At 45.1% G+C, this 24,041-nt stretch overlaps 1 protein-coding gene across 3 annotated transcripts in view; it reads right to left on the reverse strand.

Annotated features, from left to right (window-relative positions):
- SCUBE2 (signal peptide, CUB domain and EGF like domain containing 2) overlaps positions 1-22,918 on the reverse strand; it is a 63,539-nt gene extending 40,621 nt beyond the window's left edge. For 2 of the 3 annotated variants that reach the window (XM_030332928.1, XM_030332926.1), the window contains exons 1-7: positions 22,798-22,918; positions 21,326-21,448; positions 13,796-13,921; positions 9,248-9,382; positions 3,980-4,105; positions 1,157-1,273; positions 327-416 (exon numbers count right to left, since the gene is read on the reverse strand). In XM_030332928.1, the coding sequence (XP_030188788.1) occupies positions 327-416; positions 1,157-1,273; positions 3,980-4,105; positions 9,248-9,382; positions 13,796-13,921; positions 21,326-21,448; positions 22,798-22,918 (838 nt within the window). Of the gene's footprint in view, positions 1-326; positions 417-1,156; positions 1,274-3,979; positions 4,106-9,247; positions 9,383-13,795; positions 13,922-21,325; positions 21,449-22,274; positions 22,549-22,797 lie in introns of those variants that run through there. The other variant, XM_030332925.1, reaches the window with a different exon arrangement.
- Between the last annotated feature and the right edge of the window lie 1,123 nt (positions 22,919-24,041).

The raw sequence follows: 24,041 nt of genomic DNA on the forward strand, positions 1-24,041 counted from the left end.
TTCAAAGAAAGACCAGGAGACGGAGGCTCAGGGGGATTTGCCCGAGTCTCACAGCCAGTTGGGGGCAGCGCTAGGAGGCTAACTTGCTTGTTCTGATTGCTGGGCCGGTGCCCTTCCCACAATTCTAGAGTCCTTGGATGGTGACTAAGTAACAGCAGTGGGTGAAGAACAGACACAATGTGGCTTGACAGGAGCTGCTGACCCAGGTCCAGCTGGTCTGAGGGTGTAGGGGCCCTGATGTAATAAGTTAGGCCCAGGTTCAGGCCTGATGTGATAAGGAGGGAAAGGGACAGGACAGTGGCCAAGGAACAGGGGGCAGTGCCTACCCATGAGCAGCCGCCGTTTCACCCGTTTATCACTGTCCACCACTGATGTGGCATTGCTCTCTGTCACCTCCAGGGCAGCATCCTCTTGCTCTATAAGAGACGCAAAACAGCACAGTTCTCAGACTGAATGAATCAGATTATTCATCCCCTGCACAACCCCTTCTGCCGAAACCCCAGACACGAGAACAATGTAAGATGTGCCACTCTGTTCCCTCAATAAAAACGTGTTGTAAAGAGGCTCTGTGGGAAACACAGTATGTTGAATGGCCGCAGAGCCTTAGTAAACATTAAATATGGAAAAGATTTTTGAAGCATATTGCAGTGACCAAAGAGACACTAGGGAATGTAAGCTTCAGATTCACTCCAGTACCCTCGGTCCAGGACAAAAAGAACCTGGGGCCTGGGAACCTCTAAAATGGAGCTAGCAAAGGACGGACCATGAAGTACAGAATAGCATCCTGACAGAAATAGGCAACATGGGCTTCTGCTGACCATAAGGGCCACTGTGTCATCACAAATGGCTAGCTTTAACTTCATGTCGCCCTGGACCTTTAGGATGTATTGTCCCAGTCTCCAGAGTACCATCTTCAGGAGCCCCCCTAGTCTAGGAGAAGAGAAAGGGCTTTCCATGGTGGCACAGGGAGAGAGGGGACACCCTCCCAGGACTAGACTACTCCCACCACCACATGTAAAGCATCACGGAACCCATCTGGAGGCAAATGCTCTGGAAATACCCTGAATCTGGTGCTAAACACCATTAACAGGTTCAGTTTTGGGGTTAGGGGTGGGCAGGCTGGGGCAGACCCTCACCAAGTGTAGGGGTCACTCACCGAGGCAGCTCTTTCCATCTGTGTGCATCTTGTACCCTGGGTGGCAGCTGCACTCCGGGCCTTCGGTGGTGTCCTCGCAGGAGTGCTGGCACCCACCATTCCCATGGTTACAGGTCACTAAGAGGAAACCCAAGCAACACACTGAGCACTGACTTTTCCACAATCAGGGATGGGTTTGCTTCAGAAGATCTCTGCTTGTCATTCAGCAAGTTTTGAACACCTACTATGTGCTAGGCACAGCACATAAAAGAAGTAACCCTGACTCAGAGCCAGACGCTGTCTATGTAAACAGATAGTCACAGTATGAATTCAAGAAATGCTGGGGCACCTGGGTGGCTCAGTAGGTTAAGCATCTTGACTCTTGATTTCAGCTCAGGTCACAATCTCACAGTTCGTGAGTCCGAGACCCACATCGGGGTCTACATTGTCAGTGCAGAGCCCACTGGAGATTCTCTCTCTTTCCCTTTCTCTCTGCCCCTCCCCTGCTCTCTCTTTCTCTCTCTCAAAACGAATAAATAAACTTAAAAAAAAACATTTTAAAAAAAGAAATGCTGAATGACAGATTTGAGCAGTTATACAGGAAAATGGCAACAGGAAGGTAAGAGAGAATATCACTATTCCAGGGGAAGTATGCCAAAAGATTCTAGACTACTGCTTTGTTCTATCAGGAGAAGTTTGCATATTAATACAGCTATACTGGGGCTTTAGAAAATGTTCTAGCACTTTACTCTGGAAGAAACAGATAATACTTATTTGTACAAATATGTTAGAATTTCTCTCATCAGATTCTATCTAGATTACTTAGAAGGGAGGGAATGTAGAGGAAATGATGACTGCACACATTTAATGCAACATTAACCAACGATTACGAAGACTGTGTATGAACTCACTGATGATAAGCCAAAAAAAAAAAAAAAAAGCCTACTCAAAATGATCTATCATCAAACTGAACCGTGGTTACCTCTGGCAAGAGAAATGGGAAAGGGAAGGTTATAGATTTTCTTTACACACTTAGGGCTGTTGAAATTCTTACATAAGCATTTGTAATGTTTCCAATGTGAAAGAACGAAATACATATTTGTGACGTGAGAAAGAAACTGTTCTGTGGTCACAGTGGTGTAAAAATTGAGTATGTCTGAGAACAACTAAATGGGAATATGGAAAAAGTGAAGGGACATGAGGGAAGAGCAAAAAACAAACAAACAAAAACAGTGAAACAGCTGGTTATGTGGTGGAATTCTTCTGTTTTTCTTTTTGTTCTTTCCTCAAATGTAATTATAATAATTTTTGAGGAAGTGACATCTCAAGAATATTTTAAAATTTAAATTCCAGGTATTCTACTAGCCCCTGAAAAACTGAACTGCCAAAGAGTCTCACTCCACAGGTGAGTCTCCTCTAGAGACATGGGTCCTCCTTGTGAAGGCACCTAGTGGAGCCACTTGGTTCAGCCCACTAGAAGCTCGCAGGGACAGCCTCACTTTTAGGAGTCCTAAGAGTCTGTCAGAATCTATTTCTGGTGGTGGCACCAGCCCTGGTTTGGCAGGTTTAAGAGCTGCACTCTGCTTTGTGATGGAGACAATGGAGAAAAGTCTCTCACCAGAGAAACTACCTCCTCATCTCTTAACCACTCAGGTCGACTCACTGTAAACAACCATCCTCCGCAAACTGCAGGGGAATTATAGAAAGTCCATGGCTTTGGGAAGAGTTGCTAAAGGAAAACCATCCGTCTCCTCTGGCATAGATAGTGGTTTAGGAACACCCTTAATGGCAGGTTGTTCCCTATTACCAGTTGGAGTTTCATTATTGTGTTTCATCGTTGTATGGCAGCTGTGTCCAGACTGGGTACACCATTGATCCATCCATTCATAAATAAATGTGTAGTGAGCACATCCTGTGGTAGGCACCAGGGGAAGACTAAGAAGCAAAAATAAGACAAGGTCCCTGACTGTGGGGGCTCACAGCTGGGGAGACAGACACATAAATACACAATTCAAGCCTGGTGTCGTGTGCTATAATTGAGGAATCAACAGTGCTGTGGGAGCCAAAATACAAAATGGCTGCCTGGTCTGTCAGGGCTTCTGGGGAAGTCTAGCAAAGTGCTAAAGAGCCTTCGAGCTAGATCGACACCCGAATCCTAATTGGCCATGTGCTCCCTGTGTGACCTTGTTGCTTTACCTTCTCCATAATTTTCTCAACTAAAAATGAGGATAATAATACTTAGCTCATAGGGTGGTGATATTAAGAATTCAATGGAATTGGTACATCTTTGGACAAGACTTTGCACACAGTAAATGTTCCCCAAAAGTAGCTATTATCCTTATCATTATTAGGCGTTAGGCAGAATATTAAAAATTGAGTGAGAATTCACCAAGCCAGGTGAGGAGGAGGGCTTGGAGAAGGCTTGGAGGCATGAAAGAACATGGGCTGTTCTCCAGCAGGCAAACAGGTCGGTGTTTGGGAAAAGGAGGTGGATGTGGCTTGTACAAGAAGCAGGACCAGGTAGCAAAGAGCTGTGATTGCCAGATGACAACATTTGGTTTCATTCTGTGGGAACAGGGAAACTGGCCCCCAACATTCACAGTCCTCACTCCCAAATTTTATTTCCTTCTGATTGGTTCCCTTAAAAAGTATCATTTCCTTTCCCTATCAGAGACTACCCTTGCGCAGCAAACTTAGTCCTCAGTGAAGGTCAGTATCTTAAGATGGCTGCCTTTCCTGATGTGATTGCTCCACCATGAGGTGGCATTTCTGATCCTGGGCTGCAGAAGACAACCTGTGGAGTAGGATGGTTCCCAGCACAGGCATGTGCCAGTCTGTACTTACGGATGCAGTCTCTCTGATTCTTGGCCAGCTCAAAACCTGGCCTGCACTCACAGGCGACACTGCCCTTCGGGGCCTCCTTGCAGATGTGACCACAGCCGTGATTCTGATTCATGCAGCTCAGACCCTCTGCAAAACAGCAGCATGCAGCCAGTGAGCAGGCTGTAGGCACAGCCCTGAGCCCCAGGGGCACTGCAAAAGGCTGGGGAGAGGGGGGACCTGCCTGCCTGGGTCTCCATCAGCCCCACATTTTAAACAAACATGTCATCCGAATCCAGTCAGGTCAATTAACAGAGACATAAAAAATTTTTTATCTCACCCAAGAGATACAATGTCTGAAGTCTCCTAGAGGTAGGAGCCTTCCAAATACACTGAAAAGAAAGCGCAAGAGCTCTCTGGGGGGTGTGGAACCACAGCCTGCAGACCCCGGGAACTGCTACCTAGACTCTTACCTCTGCCAGGTTGTTACCCATGCTGACCAAGGATACAAAGAGGGGACAATCTCTCTAAGGAAATCTGCAGAGACGAAGATTCCCAACTGGTTCACATACTCTTGAAGATGATTTTCTGAAAATGTCAACTCCCCTCTCTACCTCAACCAAATCCACACTTTGGAGGGGACTCTGACTACTATCTTCTGGCATCAGCATGTGAACACCAGCCCAGAGGCCTCTCTTCTGTGACCACTCTCACCTAGTCTCTGGGCCCTCCCTCAGCAGGTTCAGAGCATAGCAACAACACAACAGAGAGAACAGAAAGAGACCTCACACATGTGCTGTAAAATCCTTTCCAGGTATACTATCATTTTCATTAGGTCCAATCTTGTGGTAACAGAGCTGGGAAGAAGATTCTTTTCCTGGCTAGTTTAATATGCATTTAAATGATGGGGTCATAACATAATGTATATCTGTGTGGTTTGCCAGAATCCTGCCTCTTCTCAAACCAATTCTTTGAGACCCTGCCACCTGCCAGAACTCTGGAGGAACTCTCATCACACCCAAGAGTATTCTCAAAACCTCTGCTCAGTTTGTACTGCATTATTATATTAAATACATGCCCATGTGATGCTTCTTTGCCTCTGTACAATAAGTGTCTTTGAGAGTAGGTTTTTTGTTTTCAACCAACAAGACACTCTCTAACACTAGAAGTAGAAATTTTAAAAAAGTTTTTAACGTTTATTTATTATTGAGAGTCAGAGAGAGACCGAACATGAGCATGGGAGGGGAAGAGACAGGGGGAGACACAGAATCTGAAGCAGGCTCCAGGCCATCAGCACAGAGCCTGACGCGGGACTTGAACTCACAAACTGCGAGATCATGACCTGAGCCAAAGTCAGATGCTTAACCGACTGAGCCACCCAGGCACCCCAAAAGTAGCACTGTTTTAAACATGAGTACAAAAAGTTTTCATTCAACTTCTTTAGGATCCTACACTGTTCTGTATTGTGCCCCTAAAATCTTTTGACTTAATTAGAATCAGTTGGTCCTAATTAAGTCAAAAGTCACTTCTCGCTAATTCTCACCATAGAGTCATTGATCTATGCTTAACTGGAATAGCTGATTTAATACAAACAGATGTCATTCCTATTCCAAAAGACAGCGTAACTGTTAATACATCCCATATTCTCTTAAAGCCATTTTGTTTTTTATCTGACAGTTACAAGCTGTTTGAACTCCAGCACTCAGTCTGCTGGAAGTTGCTGAGATTCATTCACCCATGCCAAGGCTGCTGTCAGTTAACACAGAATGGGGCTTGTACTGGATCAGAGCAAAGCTCTCTCTTAGTTCTGGCTGGTGATTTTTGGAAATGTTATTTGCTCCCAATACTGAGACAGCACAGGAGGTGAGAGCTGTCTCCAGAAGCAGCGCCCTGTCCTCCTAGGAAGGCCCAGCAAGAATTACATTTGTTCATGGATCAACAGAGCATTTGGAATGACAGGCACCAGGAGTACCAGGGCTAAACATAACAGTGCCCAAGAAAAGGCAGCAGGAATACCTGCAAAGTACGCTCCCCAAACAGGTCAGCTGCTGCTTCTCTTCACTCTGTTTTCAAGTCTAAGACATTTGCAAAGTGACCTTTACCACCTCAGAGGAGCAATTCACTTACACAAGAAATATTTCATAAGAATTGACTATAAAAGAAAGAAAGAAAGAAAAGAAAAGAAAAGAAAAGAAAAGAAAAGAAAAGAAAAGAAAAGAAAAAAGAATTGGGGCACCTGGGTGGCTCAGTCAGTTAAGCACCCAATTCTTGGTTTCAGCTAGGTCAGGATCTCATGATTCATGAGTTCAAGCCCCGCATTGGACTCTGCCAATAGCATGGAGTCTGCTTAGGATTCTCTCTCTCTGTTTCTCTCTTTCTCTCTCTCTCTCCCTCTCTCTGCTCCCCCCCCCCAACTTGCACTGTCTCTTTCTCAAAATAAATAAACTTTTTAAAAAGTTAAAAAAGAAAGAAAGAAAGAAAGAAAGAAAGAAAGGAATGAAGAAAGAAAGAGATAAAGAAAGAAAGAATTGACTGTGTCAGATGCCATGGGGATACACAAAAAGTTGCCCCCAATGTCCTATCATGTCAAGCCAGACCTAAACTTACCAGGAGGTAATAGAGGTTAAAATGACTCTGGAAATGCTGGGGGCTTTTCAAAAGGTGCCCCGAAAGCTGTTCATAGTACCCTGACACACACAAAAAAATGCCACTGCTAGGGGAAGCAGATGGGTCCGGTCCCAACTGGGAGGCCCAGCCAAGATTCTGGCTCCCCCCAGAAATTGGGCTGGCAGTCATGTTTAGGGTTGTTTAGTTTACCAGGAGGGAAATAGCTCACAAAAACATTAGAAATAGCCTATTGCAGTGGTCCCCAGCTCAGTCTCCCTGAAGAATATTTCTGGAAACTGAATTAATATATGCCTTGCAGACAGAGCAAGAAATGTTCTACAAAAGACAGAGACAGGCCCTGTTGAGAGCACAGCCCCTTCCTCACTACCCTGACACCTTCCCCCTACTCTGCAAGGGCAGCGGTGCAAGCATCGAAAAATATTCTCAGACCAGACAAAACAAAAGAGGAATGCTCATTTTGAGAGCCTGAGCACCCATGAATGGGGACAAAGGCCAGCCGGGGCAGTATGTCTCTCTCCAGCCTACCCCCATTACATGGGTGAAAACACACAGTCTCTTTATCAGAGCTTTGGGGTCTCTAAGAATAATAATTTAAAAAAATCAATAGCTTAAGCTTTCCCTCAGAGTCATCTATTATGATCCCCTAAATTGAAGAACATTTAGTAAATAATTATTAAAAGTAACCACAACACTAGAAAATACTAGCTTGTAATGTCACCTTCTTTTAACCAATTTTGGAGTATCAACAATGGGTTTTAAAGTCCATTTTAATAACAGGTTCTAAGGGTTTAATGTGCACATCAAGGAGGAAATCCTAAAGGAACACTGTTTACAGACTGATCTATTTGAAGAGTTAAAACCCTAGGATGGACAGGGTCTCAGTTACAGACTGCTATAATCTGATGGCTTACACTACCCTGAATTCACCAAGCAATCAGGTTGAAACACCACGGAAAATCACAGAGAGCACACTTAGACCACAACTCAAATTCTTGGATTTTGGCTTTAGCTCCAGACAAATAAGTTCATTTTAAATACTCTTCAGGGAATCCAAGAATGTCTGAATTGTAGAAAATTTAGAAAACACAGATTGCAAAAAGGAACTGCTTTTGTATTTACTTCTGTTATGAAGAGCCTGTGTCTGTAATCAGTCTGGAGGTCTCGCCAGAGGGGAGAAAGGGGCTGAGCTACTGCTTTGGAAGTGCAAGAGTAAGAGATAATCTTAATCACTGCGAACTGCTTTGTGACTGGGTAGGATCCATACTGTGTTCAAGCAATGGCATGACCTACAGGTCCCCACCCCATTCCCCACCACCTGTAGGGAAAGCCGAGTGACTTCCCAGGAAGCAGCTTTGAGCAACCAAAGAGGAGGTGCCCAGAGATCCAGATCGCTTTTAACTGCTGGAGTCTTAATCCTGCCTATTCCCAGATGCGGGGCTCACAGAAAAATCCAGAGCACCTACCAGGAGCTTTAAACCCAACTGTTCCTCTATCAAGTGCCATGCCTGCATGAGATAAGAGATCTGCCGGATTAGAACCAGTATTTGTCCAACCCACCCAAACCCTGAGAACTAGCAGGCTCAGGATGATAAGACTCCTCAAACCCACTAGCCCATGACCATTCTTCTTACTACCCAAACAGGCTTCCTAAGTCAGGTACAAGGAAGGAGCCATCATTCTTGGAAAATGAGGCAGAAATCATCCTCCAAAAAGACACCCTTGGAAAGTCACAAGAACCATGATTTAACAATAAATCTACAAATGTGTGATGAAATAGTAGAAGAACTTGAAATCACCTCATTCTTAAGTTATGAGAATGAACAAGCAGCACCACATGCCAAAAGGAGTTAATAGTCTAATGTTTAGAGCATTTCCCTCAAAAACAGACTCAGGCAACCCCAGGAGAAATACAGCCACCAAAATGTGGTTCTTTGGCTTAAGAAAGTGCAGAGAATTAAAAACATGTCATTCAGTTAAAAGTGGCTGACTGGCCACGTGTTCCTAATGCCTCTCCCTCCTAAGAATCCACTGAACTAATAGAGGAATTAAAAAAAAGTATAGGCCCAAAGCAAAGAGAACAAAAGGGAGGCCATCAGAAGAGTTGTCTACAAATTTATGGAGGAATCATAAGCAGCCACACAGGAAAACCACAGCATAGAAAGCCCACTTGTAGGGAGGGGGTCCTAGAATGCCAGAGGCTCAGGGTTCAAAAATGGGAAACCCAGGGAAGGCCAGATCTGGGTCTGCAAGTCCTTATAAAAAGGCTCCAGCCCCTCCCTGCCCACCCAGAGCTCAGAGCAGGCTCGCGCTTGGGGCTGTGGTTTGCAGCACCGTTTTGAAAAACTTGGCAGATTATCCATTACATTCTTCCTGAGACACCTAGTCATGTTTGAAATGTTCTCTATTTAAAGATTAGAATCAGGAATGTGAGAGTTTAAAGAGCTCTCAGAGCTCACCCAGCCCAACCCACTTATTTTGCCAGGTGAGGAAGTGGAAGCTAAAATAGCTTGCCCAGGGTTCACCCAGTAGCAGGGTCTAGATTCATCCACAAGCCTCCAGAATGTCTATACTCCGTACTTCCCCTCTAAACTCACTCAGGGTGAGGGGTTTCCTTGCCCCCTGCACCCTCCCCCTCTGCCCAGGCCCACAGCAGAGCAGAGGCACCTTCGGAGCGGTGAATGCATGTATGCTGATTGTCACTCAGGAAAAATCCCTCCTTGCAGCGGCACTCGTAGCTCCCCATGACGTTGACACAGGTGTGCTGGCAGCCGCCATTGTTCTCCAGGCACTCATCCACATCTGGAGGGAGAGGAGGATTAGCCTTTGCTTTTGTGACTGTTTCAAATGCCCACCCCTCCCAGCATCTCAGGACACCCGCTAAGCAGAGATGAGGTCCCTCTTCCTTCCCTGCATCACAGAAACTCTCAGAATTGACGCTAGCAGGGACCCAAGACCACAAAGTTCTGGGGCTCACTTAAGCAGGCCCTCCACATGAATACAAGATAATATATTCCGTAAATATTTATTGAACACCTTCTCTTTCCAAAGTATGGTGCTAGAGGGGACAGTAAAACACAGATGAGTAGGATCAAATTCTTTTGCTCTAGGAGCATGGCCTTCAGCAAAGGGAAAGAGACAAACGTACAAGTAATTGTGAGATACAGTAAAAGGTGGTACAAGGGAAAAAGAGGCTACCTGGTTGTGGGGTATCAGGTTGGGTTTTATGGAAAAGCTGATGGAAGATGGGATGTCTTCAGTTCTAAATCAGGAGAAGGGATTCTGGACAAAAGAAAGAGTATGAGCATAGCACAAATGCTAGGGAGCATGGAGCATGTTCAGATAAGGGTGAGTCATTCGTTTGGCTGGAGCATGGGTACATGCAGGGAAGTTATAGGAGATAAAGCTGGGAATAGATTGGGTCACTCTGTGGAGGACCTTGAATACCTGTCTCTTAATCTAAGAGGCAGTTGGAACCACTGTAGCAAGGGTGGCATGGCCAGATCCTGGAGTTAGGAAGAATAAGGTGATAGCCAAGGGTAGGACACAAGGAAGGAGAAGAATCAAAAGCCTGGCTTCACATGTGAACCTGAAATAGCCTCAGTTGGTGCTAGTCGGGGACAGGGCCTGGGGCCTGGCTGAGGGGATGCCTAGGAAGGAAAAAACAGAAGCACTGTGGGCAAGGTGCCTGCAGGGTGGAAAGCCACATGGGCATCGGGTAGGGTGGCCGAGAAACATGGTGAAGACCAGAGCTGGGTAGGGAAATGGGGATGGGGCTGTGGTTGGCCCCCACCACGGTAGGAAGGTGATATATGTGAGATGATGACATTCAGGCCTTGGTCCAGTAGCAGAGGGAAACCTGAGTCTGGTGTTGTAAAGACACCTCTGAGAGTCATTTACTTGTGGTGGCCTTATAAAGTGGTGGATGTAGATAAGAAAGCCCCAGGCAGGAGTGTGGGAAGGGACAGAAGGGTTGCAGAGAGCACATAGCCAGAGGTAGAATTCGGGAGAATACTAGCAGCAGGAGGTAGGTGAGACAGCAGAAGCCCCAGAAGAGGAGCCATCAGAAAGACAGAAAGGGGGTGAATCTTCCTCTATCTGTCTTTCTGTGCCCCCCAGGATGGAGTTAGGGGACTTTCCTTCCACTGTGTCATAAATTACTCTGTGCATGGCTCTACCAATACACTTACCATAGTGTATTCTCAAAATCTTCTTTTTTTTAATTTGTACCTTGGACCCCTCAAAATCTTTTACCTATCCATCTCCACTAGACTGTGAACTCCTTGAGGACAGAGACCTTTGTTTTATTTAGCATAGCCCTGGAACTTCAGGTGCACATTAATTGTTCAATGCATGAACAAAAAAGCAGGAGAGGACAGCAACACTAGAGCCAAATAAGAGGAAACTTCCAGAAAAATCTCAGACATGACAAAGACTCAAGGAGAAGGCTGATATAAAAGCAATTTATTTCTCTAGCCTGATTTCCCATGTGCCTATCATTAGCTTCTGGGCACATCCATAACAAGAAAATTCACATTTAAATATCTGTTATCTGGTTTCAAGTTTCTGATCTTACAGTCATGCATCCTCCCACACTACCAGGCAGATGCCTTTCTAAACTGATGGGACCCGAGCCATCCCCTTAAGCCTAACAAACTTGCCCTTCTCTATGCCAAAGGGTGAAGGGAGCACATTCCAAAGGATGAGCTACTCTGGAACACACCTGGCCAAGGTGTTCCATGGTGAGGACTCATGGTGAGCTGGGGAGATCTGTTTCCCTGAACACCAATTCCTGGATTGGTTTTGAGTAAAGGTGTGCTCCCCTCTGAGCCATCACCCACCCACCCTCCATTTAACCCACTATTCCTTTCTCCAAAGCAATTAGAAATGTGCCATTAAGTGACACACTCTGACTGAATTAATACAAAAGTGTGTGTGTTCACATGCACAAAGAGGTATCACTAGCCTGGCAAGTTTCTCTAGACTGCAAAACAGTGGTTCTCCACCCTGGCTGCATGTTAGCACCCAGATGCTTGGACCCCACCTCCTGAGACACTGATATAACTAGTCTTGGATGAGACTTAGGCAGTGGTGTTGTTTTAAACTTCTCCAGTGATTCTAACGTGCAGCCAGAGTTGAGAACCACGGCCCCCACACTGAATAGCTACAATGCACCCCCAGACACTCAAAAAATGGAAACTGAATTCAGGCAGGTGAGCTATGTGGAAGAGCTACATTTCGTTTTTCAAGCTCAATGGCATTCAGGATCTTGGAGCAGTCTGGGTTTGGTGCCAGATTTAAGTAGTATTTGTACTGTGTATATTCTGGTATATTGTAGCTAGTATGTGGTAAGGGGCTGAGGAGAGGCAAGGGGTCATCCCAGAGAACACAGGAAAGTACTACTCCTGAAAAGTTCTGGCTTCCTTGTAACAAAATGCTTCAACCCTTTCAAGTCTAAATGGCAGAGAAATCTCTGTATCTGCTGGTCCTGCTCTTCTAACTATATCACTTTATTTCTCATGGCTTCCTTTAAAGAATCGTTTGCCCCTTTGGATACACTCAGTGGATACTCAGGATCTTTCTGTCAGGAAGATCCTTGCTACCAAGTCCACAAAGAGACCCCAAAGAGAGGGAATGAAGAGAGGCTGCTGAAATATCTGTGTTAGCAGACAAGGCAAGGAAAAGACTCCTGGGCTGAGGATTTCTGAACTGGCCTTTCCTCAAAACCACCTGACCCAATGCTGGCCCAGGCCCTTAAACCCTGCATAGTTTGGCCTGTTGCTCTTAAGAATCTCACACATTCCCCCAAGCACAACTTGGGGTTTAGGCAAAACTGTAATGACTAGATCTGCCATTAGATATAAATTCCCAAAATGCCACTTTTGGCAAACCAAAAGGACATGTGAGATTTACCCCAGATAATGGTAAAAAAACAAAGCCAAACCCTCCAAACATACTGCATGCTTCCCAAAATATTACACACTGAAAGTGACTTCATATTTTGTTCAGTTTTTAATTAATCTCAATTGATTATTGTTGTCATGATGGTCTCTCTAGTGTCTTTTTGAGGCCTGGCTGCCCTAGACAGTCTGCAAAGGGGTTAGTGAGCCCCCAGCCATCAATCAAATCTTCCTGACAGCTACAGGCTTGGAAAGCCAAGTGGTCTGACCCAAAGACTGACCTCTCACACAGAGCACAAATAGGAAGGGACAGAATCTATTTCAGGATGGGGTTCCAGGTGACAGTGAAGCGGGATAAACATCATACAAGGATTGATTCCCAGAATCAAAAGACTTTGGAAAGACTCTCCTTCTCTACCACTCAAAAAACAAGTTCTGTCTGTACTTATCTATGCTGATCTCAAAGCATTTAATCAAGTGGCCATTCCCCCTGTACTATAAGGGAGCATCTCAGTAGCTGTCCACTCTGTGTCAGGACCTGGTTCAAGTTACTCCTTGGTCAGCCAAGCAGATATCAGCAGGTTAACTGCATAAAAGGTCATCAGCATCAAAGGACCCTGATGCCATCTGTGTCCCATGATGTCCTCCTGCACAACTGATAACAGCAGCCTTAAAATGCAAACAGACCAGGAATACCTTTCTGCCAAGTGTGCTTCATCCTCTAAGACTATTCCACACCCAGTCCCATCCAGTTGCTTGCTATTTCTGAATTCTGTTTATTCCTGGCATAAGCAACCAATGTAAACAATGCTCTTTGCAGTCCGTAACTCAGGAACTAAAACTCCGACAGATGTTTCTGTTTTGTGGGATAATAGGATGATGTTAATGGAAGGTTTCTGTTTGAACCCCTTTGCCTTTCAAGAAAAAAGGAGGTGGGGTTACCTGGCTGAAATCCAATCACATATTTGGAATTTTCAGAATAAGTAGTTTTACCTAATTCTAGAATAGAGATACTTACAGCATTAAATCAAAGATCTTAAAGGTGACAAGTCAATGCTAGAAAGTCAATACGTAGTAACAATGATGTTGTCCATCTCCTTAGACTAATGGAGAATTTACATTATGAATGATCACATATAAACGAAAGCACTTTACCTGGTTTTCTCTCAGGGACTATGATTTTGAGGGGGCCAGAAAACACAAGTCTCTGATCCCCTTTTTGTTTTAATGAGTATGTTTTCATCAAAGGAAAGAAAAGGGTGGGGTGCCGGAGGGTAGGTACAGTAGAATTGTGATTTCCAACTGTTTTCCTTACCAAGACAATTATGACCATCATGAGCCAACATGAAGCCATCAAAACAAGTACAGCGATAATTGCCTGGAATATTCAAACAGTCATGGACACAGCCTCCGTTGAATTCATTTTCACATTCATCAATGTCTGAGGAATAAAACAGAAGTTAAGCCAGACAGGTGGCATCTCTTTAGTATGGAGATATAATGTATTTACCTTCCAACCAGCCATCCCAACTCTAGGACTCTATCCTCAAGATACATCTCCAACAACAGGAAAATAAATATGCACAAGGTAATTCACTGCAGTACTGTTTGTAATCACAAAATACTAGAAACAACCGAAATGCCCATACATAGGAGAGAGTAGTTGAAGAACTACAGTACATTTATTCGATCCAATACTGTGCAGCTGTTAAAAATTAATTAATTCGGGGCGCCTGGGTGGCGCAGTCGGTTAAGCGTCCGACTTCAGCCAGGTCACGATCTCGCGGTCCGTGAGTTCGAGCCCCGCGTCGGGCTCTGGGCTGATGGCTCAGAGCCTGGAGCCTGTTTCCGATTCTGTGTCTCCCTCTCTCTCTGCCCCTCGCCCATTCATGCTCTGTCTCTCTCTGTCCCAAAAATAAATAAACGTTGAAAAAAAAAATTAATTAATTCGGGGCGCCTGGGTGGCGCAGTCGGTTAAGCGTCCGACTTCAGCCAGGTCACGATCTCGCGGTCCGTGAGTTCGAGCCCCGCGTCAGGCTCTGGGCTGATGGCTCAGAGCCTGGAGCCTGTTTCCGATTCTGTGTCTCCCTCTCTCTCTGCCCCTCCCCTGTTCATGCTCTGTCTCTCTCTGTCCCAAAAATAAATAAACGTTGAAAAAAAAATTTTTTTGAAAAAATTAATTAATTAAAAAAATAAAGAATGAGAAAGATTTCTATGAACTGATTTAGGGTGATTTCTAGGATATACTACTAAGTTAAAAAATCAAAATGTGAGAGTACCTGTAGTTTATTATCAGGGAAAAAAAATAAGGGAATATGAAAAAACACACACATGAAATTCCAGCATGTTTTTTGACAGAACTTGACAAGCTTATCCAATTTATATAGAAATGCAAAAGACTCAGAAGAACCAAAACAATTTTGAAGAAGGAGAACAGATTTGGAGGACTTTCACTTACCAAAAATCTATAGTTATCAAGACAGTGTGATACAGGCATAAAGAAAAACAGATCGATGGAACAGAATAGAGTCCAGAAATAAACCATTATATTTATGGTCACTTGATTTTAGATAAGAGTGCTTTAGCACTCTTGTCTAATTTGTTGGGACAAATGATCGTCTTGTCCAATTTGTTGGGAGAAATGATAGTCTTTTCAACAAATGGTGCTTAGACAATTAATATCCATCAGCAAAAGATGAATTTGGACCCTTACCTCATATCTCCACAAAAATCAACTCAAAATGGACCAGAGACCCAAATATAAGAGCTTAAACTATAAAACTTTAAAGAGAAAACATAAAACTTTTATGAGAAAATCTTGAGACCTTGGATTAGGTAAAGATTTCTTAGATACAACACCAAACACACAATTCATAAATTTTAAAATTAGTAAGTTGGACTTTATCAAAATTTACAACTTTTATACTTATGAAAATAAAGACAAGCCACAGATTGGTGGAAAATATTTGCAAATCACATACGTTATAAAGGACTTACAAAGGACTCTTACAACAAAGAAGACAAACAATCCAATTTTCGAATGGGCAAAGATTTGAATAGACATGTCACCCAAAGATGATATACAAATGGGTAAAAAGCATATGAAAAGACAGCCGACATCATTAATTATTAGGGGAATTCAAATTAAAACTGCAGTGAGATACCATTTCACACTCACAGGAACAGTTATGATAAAAAAAAGACAGACAATAGGGGAGGCTGGGTGGCTCAGTCAGTTAAACAAGCGTCTGACTTCGGCTCAGGTCAGGATCTCAAAGTTCATGAGTTTGAGCCCTGCATGGATCGGGCCCTGTGCTGTCAGTGCCAAGCCCACTTCAGATCCTTCTCTGGCCTGCCTCCACTTGCACTCTCTCTCTCTCTTTCAAAAATAAATAAATAGTTATTTTTTAAAAAGACAGACAATAGGATGTGGAGAAATGGGAACCGTTATATACTGCTGATGCCAATGTAAGATGGCACCACTTTGGACACAGTATAGCAGTTTCTTAAAAGGTTAAACATAAATTTACCATGTGTGATCTAGAAAGTTCACTCCTAGGTATATATTCAAGAGAAATGAAAAATTATGTCCATAACAAAGACTTTGCAGGTAAATGTTCATAGCAACATTACTTATAATAGCCCAAAAGTAGAAACAAGCCAAATGTCCATCAACTAGTGAATGGATAAACAAAATATAGTATGTCCATACAACAGAATACTAGTTAACAATTAAAAAATAAAATAAAATGCCAGTACAGGCTACAACATGGATGAACCTCAAAAACATGCTGGGTGAGGGGCGTCTAGGTAGCTCAGTCGGCTAAGCAGCCAACTTCAGCTCAGGTCGTGATCTTGTGGTTCACGAGTTCGAGCCCCATGTTGGGCTGTGCTGACAGCTTGGAGCCTGGAGCCTGCTTCAGATTCCGTGTTTCCGTCTCTCTCTGCCCCTCCCCTACTCACGCTCTGTCTCTCTCTCTCAAAAATAAATTAAAAAATAGCATTTAAAAAAAATTTTTTTTTAAAAGCCAAAAACAAAAGACCACATATTGTATGATTCTATTTATATGAAATATCCAGAAAGGCCAATCTATAGAGACAGAAAGTAGACTAGAGGCTGCCTGGAGCTGGGGCTGGGAATAAGGATTAACTGTACCTGGGCATAAGGGATCTTACTGAGACAAGGGAAATGTTTGAAAAGTGGATTATGTGATGGCTGCACAACTCAGCTAATTTACTCAAAATCATTGATTTTTATACTTATTTAGAATTGGTGTCTTTTATGGTATACAAATTAGAATTCACTAAAGTAGTTAAAAGGAAAATTACACATTTGCTGCAAAAGAAATCTAGGAGGCAGGAGAATAAATCAGAAACTAAAAAAGATTGGTAATCAATCCAAGGTATGTGGGAAAAGGATGAAAAGAAGGAATGAGGGGCACCTGGGTGGCTCAGTCGGTTTAAGCATTGGACTCTTGATTTTGGTTCAGGTCACAATCTCACAGTTTGTGAGATTGAGCCCCACGTCTGGCTCTGCCCCAACAGTCCCTCCCCTGCTCTCTCTCTTCCCCTCTCCTGCTCACATGCATGGTCTCTTTCTCTGTCTTTCAAAATAAATAAATAAATAAATAAATAAATAAATAAACAAACAAACAAACAAACAAACAAACAAACAAACATTAAAAAAGAGAGAGAGAGGAGGAATGAGGAACAGAGGAACAAGAATAGGGAGAAGGAGTAATACTTCTCTGAGTATGCCTTTTAATTTAATTTAATTTTATTTTATTCTATTTTATGTTTAAAGTTTATTTAAACTTTAAATAGAGAGAGAGAAAGAGAGAGAGAGAGAGGGAGAGAGAGAGAGAGAGAGAGAGAGAGAGAGAGAGAGAGAGAATCTCAAGCAGACTACACACTGTCAGCACAGAGCCCAATGTGGGGCTTAATGACACAAACTGTGAGATCATGACCTGAACCGAGACCAAGAGTCAGACGCTTAACCGACTGAGCCACCCAGGCGCCCCTGAGTATGCCTTTTTATATAGTTTTCACTCTCAGCACCATAGTGATACATAGATGAATACATACATACATAAGTAAATACATATCTTCTTATGTACATACATATATAATCTAGTATACAGAGGTGGGGGAAGAACACATAAAAAATAGGATACAAACAGAAACAAATGAACTCAACTGTATTACAAATGAATAACAACCACACTGAAGGAAATGTAGAAAAAAAAAGTACTAACACCAAGTGACTCTGAAAACCAATATATTAACTAAATGTTGTAAGGCTAAAAATAAAGATAGCTACAAACAGATACTGTACTCTCGTAAATCTGTTTTACTTGCAAGGCTATAGATTAATAGTGTTGTAAATTATTTATGTGTGCACTTGGATTCAACAAACAAGTAACTATCTTGCAGATAAATGAGAGCCACCTTTCTCACTGTTGGAAAAAGAAGGTATGAATAACCAAAGAGGGAGATTCAATGAATCTTGTGGCATTGTTTTGGAATCCAAAGCATCATCAGTGTAAGTCATTGTTTTTAATATATATACAAATGGATAAATATAAGCAATAAATATAGATAAATGTGTATATGTGGGTTAGAATACATACATATGTTTCCTAGTTCTGTGCAGTGAGATAGCCTAGGAGCAGTGACATCCCAGTAACAGTAAGAACACCAAGCATTCAGATCTTGGTTTCTATATACCATTTTCCAATAAAAGAAACCAGGGCTCCTTAAAGAAGTGGTTGGTTCCAGGGCTGGGAAGGGAAAATACAAGATAAGTCTGTGGTATCTTATGGTACCAGAAAACAAAGAATTGCCCCCAAAAAGGATGGGGGCATGTCAAAAGGACACAGGAAACAATGTGAAGGAGCTCCCAATGGCTAAAGCTGAAACAATTTGAGCCCAAAATAAATAACTATACATATAATTAAATATCTACCAGTCCATACTGGCATAAATACATAAATCAATGCATAAATAAATGGGGGAGAAGCAACAAGTCTTGCTTACAGAAGAATCTCAGTTAATAGATGTATATGGAATGAGGGAAATACAAAATTACCAATTATTACATCACAGTAATAATTGTTGCAGACAAGATCCACAGTTGGATGCCAAAATCAGTGGGCAAAGACTTGAGAAGAGGGGCTCCTGTGTGGCTCAGTTGGCTAAGCTCAGCTCAGATCATGATCTCATGGTTTGTAGGTTGGGGCCCTGCATCAGGTTCTGCTCTGACAGCTCAGAGCCTGGAGCCTACTTCGGATTCTGTGTCTCCCTCTCACTCTGCCCCTCCCCTGCTTGTGCTCTGTTTCTCTCTCTCTCAAAAATAAACAAACATTTTTTAAAAAGATTTAAAAAAAAAAGACTTGAGAAGTAACAGAGTATTAGCACAGGCTGAATGTATCTACCCTAAGATATGTGTTATTGCAAAAAGAAAAAATAGTAATTTTGCAACAGAGAAACCCAGGATGCACCATCTTTTTTTTTTTTAATAATTTATTGCCAAGTTAGCTAATACACAGTGTATACGGTGTGCTCTTGGCTTCAGGAGCAGATTCCCATGATTCATCACTTACATACGGCACCCAGTGCTCATCCCAACAAGTGCTCTTCTCAATGCCTATCACCCATTTTCCCTGCCCTCCCCACCCATCAACCCTCAGTTTCTTCTCTGTATTTAAGAGTCTCTTATGGCTTGCCTCCATCTCTGTTTGTAACTTTTTTCCCCTCAGGATGCACCATCTTAACCAGGTGATCAAGGTTAATATCACCAGTAGTGGGACATATTAACATCATGTGTCTCCTCCCCATGTAATGCACTAAAAAGTGTATAATAGCACTTCTATAGTAGCCTTGACAAAAGCTTCTTTTACTTTTACTTTGTGTATTACTACAAATGCATAACCTTAATTTTATTGTGAGGAACCACAGGACATTCACTTATTGTGTCAATTCCTACCATATCAATTCTTATAATGAAAAAACATAACTTCATATGTATTCAAAAGTATTACAAGCATTTAAAAGATCAAATCCCTCTAGGGGTTCGTGGGTTGCTCAGTTGGTTAAGCATCAGACTCTTGATTTCTGCTCAGGTCGCGATCTCATGGTTTGTGAGATTGAGCCCTGAGACAGTCCTGAGATCAAGCCCTTCAATCAGTCCCTGGTAGGATGCAGTGCTGACAGCAGGGAGCTTGCTTGGGATTCTTTCTCCCTCTCTCTCTCTTTCCCTCCCCCACTCATGGCATGCTCTCTCACTCTCTCTTTCAAAATAAATAAGTAAACTTAAAAATAAATAAATAAAAGATACTATTTCATACATTTTCTGTATTGTTTGACTTTTATACCAATAATACATATTATCATTTTAGAGCCAATTTAAATATATAAAAGCAACAATTCCAGTCAATCATTTTAGTTATTTTAAACTAAATAGTAGGCTTTTCAGCTATAAACTGTCAGCAATTCAATTCCATGTGTCATACATCAAGCCCAACAGCTAAGAATAAGGAAATTCCTGCCACTTGTCATTCAATATGTATTCTAACTCAAAGAAACCATAGCACAGTTTCTGCCCATCTCCACCCCCAGAGAGTATACAGTGACTGGAAAACCAGTGAAAGAGTGAACATTTTTCCCCCAAGCAGGGTACCAACATGTGTGAATTCCAGTACTGTAAATAGAATATTTAATACAGTGAGAGTGTGGTATGGAGGAACCTGCAGAGAGATGTCTCAGGGAGAGGTAGTCTTTCGGTGAGAGATGGCTGCCTATCTCTGGGAAAACACGAACTTGAAGAAACACAAGGGCTTTAAGGATAGACTACCAACCCCATTTGCTACGAACCTGACCAGGAGCATGTCTCCTCTGATAGGAGAGGCAAGTTTTGCTCCTCATGCACAAAGTATAAATATCAGGATTTCTCACCAAAGAAGGACATCAGGAGGCTGAGTGAATACAAGAGATATGGGTCCAGGGACAGAGATAGGGTAGACGTCTGACTTTCTTTCACTTTTCTTTTAACTGTGTTATTATGGCCACAAGCCCCCCTCTCAATTCCCCAGGGGCCTCAGGGTCTCACATCTGAGGGATAGGAATGTCAGAGCTCCCCTGAAGAGCCCTGCCAGTTCCAACATGCCATGATTTCCATCCCCAGGAATAGCCTCCTCCTTTCAGTACCCAGTCTCTGGCTAGTTCTGAATTTCAGAATTCATGACACTGTCCCAGAACACAGGATGACAGAGATCAGACTTTAGCTCAAAGATCTGGAACTCCAAGGGCTCAAGGTATCCCTCTGCCTACATCTTTCCAGGGTGAACATGCAGCTTCAAATAAGGCTGGCGCTTGGTGTACCTCTAAAGTTTGGGAGGTCACAATGCCAGCCTGAAGCCAAGAACAAGATGGAGCCTCCAGAGCCAGGAGTGGAGGGCAAGACTCCTGCACTCAGACTCCTGGGCGAGGGTGTAAACTGCCCCAGGGAGGCGCAGGATCAGCCCTTCCCTGGCAGGCACAGCTCTCCTGATTGGGGCTTTCTGCTCCCAAACTGATAGGCACCAAAAATACTAAAGCACTTCTTTTCTTTTTCACAAGCCAGACAAAAGGACATTTCAGAACCACATTAAACTGTATGATCAGCTCTAGGAAAGACCTGATGTTCCTAGTGCTTTAAGGGTCTGAAATGGATTTTGGGGGTGGGTGGTATGACCTGGGGGGGGCAGAGGAGCAGCACTTTTACCAACATGAGTGGTCACTACAAGTGCTGAGGAGGTAGGGAGCTTCACCTGCTGGCTCACTCACCACAGGTACCCCAGTCACTTACCCTCACACTGCCTGCCGTCCCCTCGGTAGCCAGGCTTGCAGGAGCACTTGTAGGAGGTGAGTGTATTCTGACAGAGGGCATTGGTGTGGCAGTCATCTAGCCCTTGGGCACACTCGTCCACATCTGCAAAAGAGCATAGCAAGCACTTGGTATGGTGCCCCAAGCCCTCTGTGATCCAGCCTTGGTCCTCTGGTAGCTTCACCTCCCACCAGAACCCCCCCTTCACTCCTCATCAGCTAAACTCTTTGGGAACCCGGGGATGAACCATACCACTTCCAGGCTCCTTTCCCAGGCACAGCCTGTTCCCTTTGACTAGAATACACCCCCCCCCCACACACACACCCTTTTCACTCACCTTCTCCAAGAAGCCTACCATGATCCCCCAGTGTAGGTGGGTGTTCTCCACGACCTGCTCCCATATTTATCTCCTTTCATAGCACATATCACACAGAATTGTCACTCTCTGTTTTCCTGCCTGACCTCCCCTCTAAATGGTGTCTTGATTACAGACTGAGTGGGTGTCCCTGACGCCAAGCACAGTGCCTGGCACATGAGTAGGCAATAACAAATGCCTGTTGAAGGAAAGACCAGGTTGGCAACAAAACAAAACACTGTGAAAACCAGGCAATGTCAGCTTTCTCAGGGTTTGGGGGATGGGGGAGTAGCTTGCCCTGGGCTCTGACCACACCATCCCCAGCCCTCAGATGGAGGTGCAAAGTGGGAATGGTTCCCACACCCCATCAACCAGCTGCTCACCCTCTCAACCTGGAAACCGGCCTTGGTGGAAGTATTTCCTGGGTTGACACCACTCCAGGATGTTAATTAAAAACAAAAGTTTTGAAAATATTACGAGTCCTGTTAATACAGAACGTCCAGAGTACTTTTCTCTGGCAGCAGAAAACAAAACAAAACGAAACAAAACAAAAAACCCAGGTTTGTTGCGGCTTACGGGGTATTCCCGGATGGATCCTCAACCGGCAGAAAACTCTCCGGAGCCAACCCTGAAGCCGGCCGAACTTCCCGGCCCCAGAAGAAAAGAAGGAGCAAAGCTGCCGAGACCTCACGGACGTACCCCGCCCGGGGCCCTCAGTTTCCCCATCTACACAATGAGGAGCCGGACCCCGGTGACTCCGGTGCCCTCCGTCTTTCTCAGCGGGTGAGAGTCTGACTAGCAGGCGCTCTCCAGGGACCCCGGGCGGCGGGACCGGGCTGGGAACTGTCATTACCCCCGTGTCCGAGGCCGGGCCGCAGCACTCAGGCCCTGGGCCTCTAGCCCAAGCGGTGGTGGTTCCGTGGCCTGACCCGCGGGTGAGGCCCCAGGGGAGCGGGGGCCACGCGGAGCTTCCGCAGACGAGCCCAGGGCGGGCCAGCGCGGCGCGACCCCACCAGAGGACCCGGGACCCCTTCCCGCCGCCGGCTCCGCATGCCCCTGCCAGGTGCGTCCCCGAGGCTCCGGAGGTGCGGACACTCACCCTCAGGCGGCCCTGGGGCGCGGCTCCGGCCGGGCGGGACGGCCGCGGTCAGCAGCAGCGGCAGCAGCAGCGGCAGCAGCGCCCCGGCCGTCCCGGGGCAGCCGCGGCCCAAGACCCCCATGGATGGCGCGGCGGCTGCGGGCAGAGGCGGCGAGCGTGGCGGCGGCTCCGGGAGGTGTGTGCGGGCGCCCTGCCCGCCGCGCTCTGACACCCCCGGCCCGGCCCCGCCCGGCCCCCGAGCCCCGGCCTCATTTTCACACGGTCCTCCCCGGGCCGGGGCGGGCGGCGCGGGGGGCAGTGCCTCCCCTCCCGTCCCCCTCCCTTCCCCCTCCGGGCTCGGGGTGGAGGGGGCGCGGCCGTGGTGGCCGGAGGGCGGCTGTCAGCGTCCCCAGTGCAGGCCCCGTCGCCAAACCCGCTGCTCCTGCACCCCCGCTGCTCCGTTCCAGCCCTCAGAGCCTCGTGCTCTGCCTGTTTGCAGTGCCCTACAACTTGACCCAGTCCCTCTTTGTGAGGACAAATAGCACTCTGGCCTGAAATATTCAGACTCGAGGCTCCCAGAAAGTGTCCTGTGTAGCTCAGAATCCTATACTCCCTGAACTCCAAGGCCACCTGTGGGGCTTTCCCACCTCTCCACTTGGGGTGAGTAATGTGGTTGGACGCTCAGGAGATTCAGGGGAGACAACCCCAGCTTCCCTGCTCACCTTCACACACACTCTGCACCCTTCTCCATTCTGTCCAGCCCAAGCCTTCTGTGATCCCCAGCCCCAGGCAGTGTCCCACCTGTCCCACTGAGGCACTTGCTTAGACTGTGCCTCTCTGGTGCACTAATGGGCCAGGACTCACAGCAGAAGATGCTCATCTCACTGAACACTAGTTCAACGTGTATGTACAGGGCAGCCAAAACGTGAAGGGAAAGGGGGCTAGAGGTCAAAGGTGAGCACCAAGGACAAGAAACCACCAATTTTGCCTGAGGCACAGATGGTATCTATGACCACCTGAACTCATAATGTCAGATTGGGCCAGCTGCAGATGCAGGTGGCAAATGTGAGCTGGCCTTCCAAGCAAGACAGTTCTTACAAGGGAACCCATGTATACAGGGACTTCCCATACCCCCCTTGCCACGGATGACAGAGCCCACTACACTCAGCATCACTCCAGGAACAAATGCCGCTACAATTTCGAGATGCAAGAAAATACTGAGTGGCTTTAATCAGAGCTCCTCTTTATCCAATTTTCTCCTGTAA

This window comes from Lynx canadensis, chromosome D1 (assembly GCF_007474595.2).
Source record: "Lynx canadensis isolate LIC74 chromosome D1, mLynCan4.pri.v2, whole genome shotgun sequence".
NCBI classification, from domain to species: Eukaryota; Metazoa; Chordata; class Mammalia; order Carnivora; family Felidae; genus Lynx; species Lynx canadensis.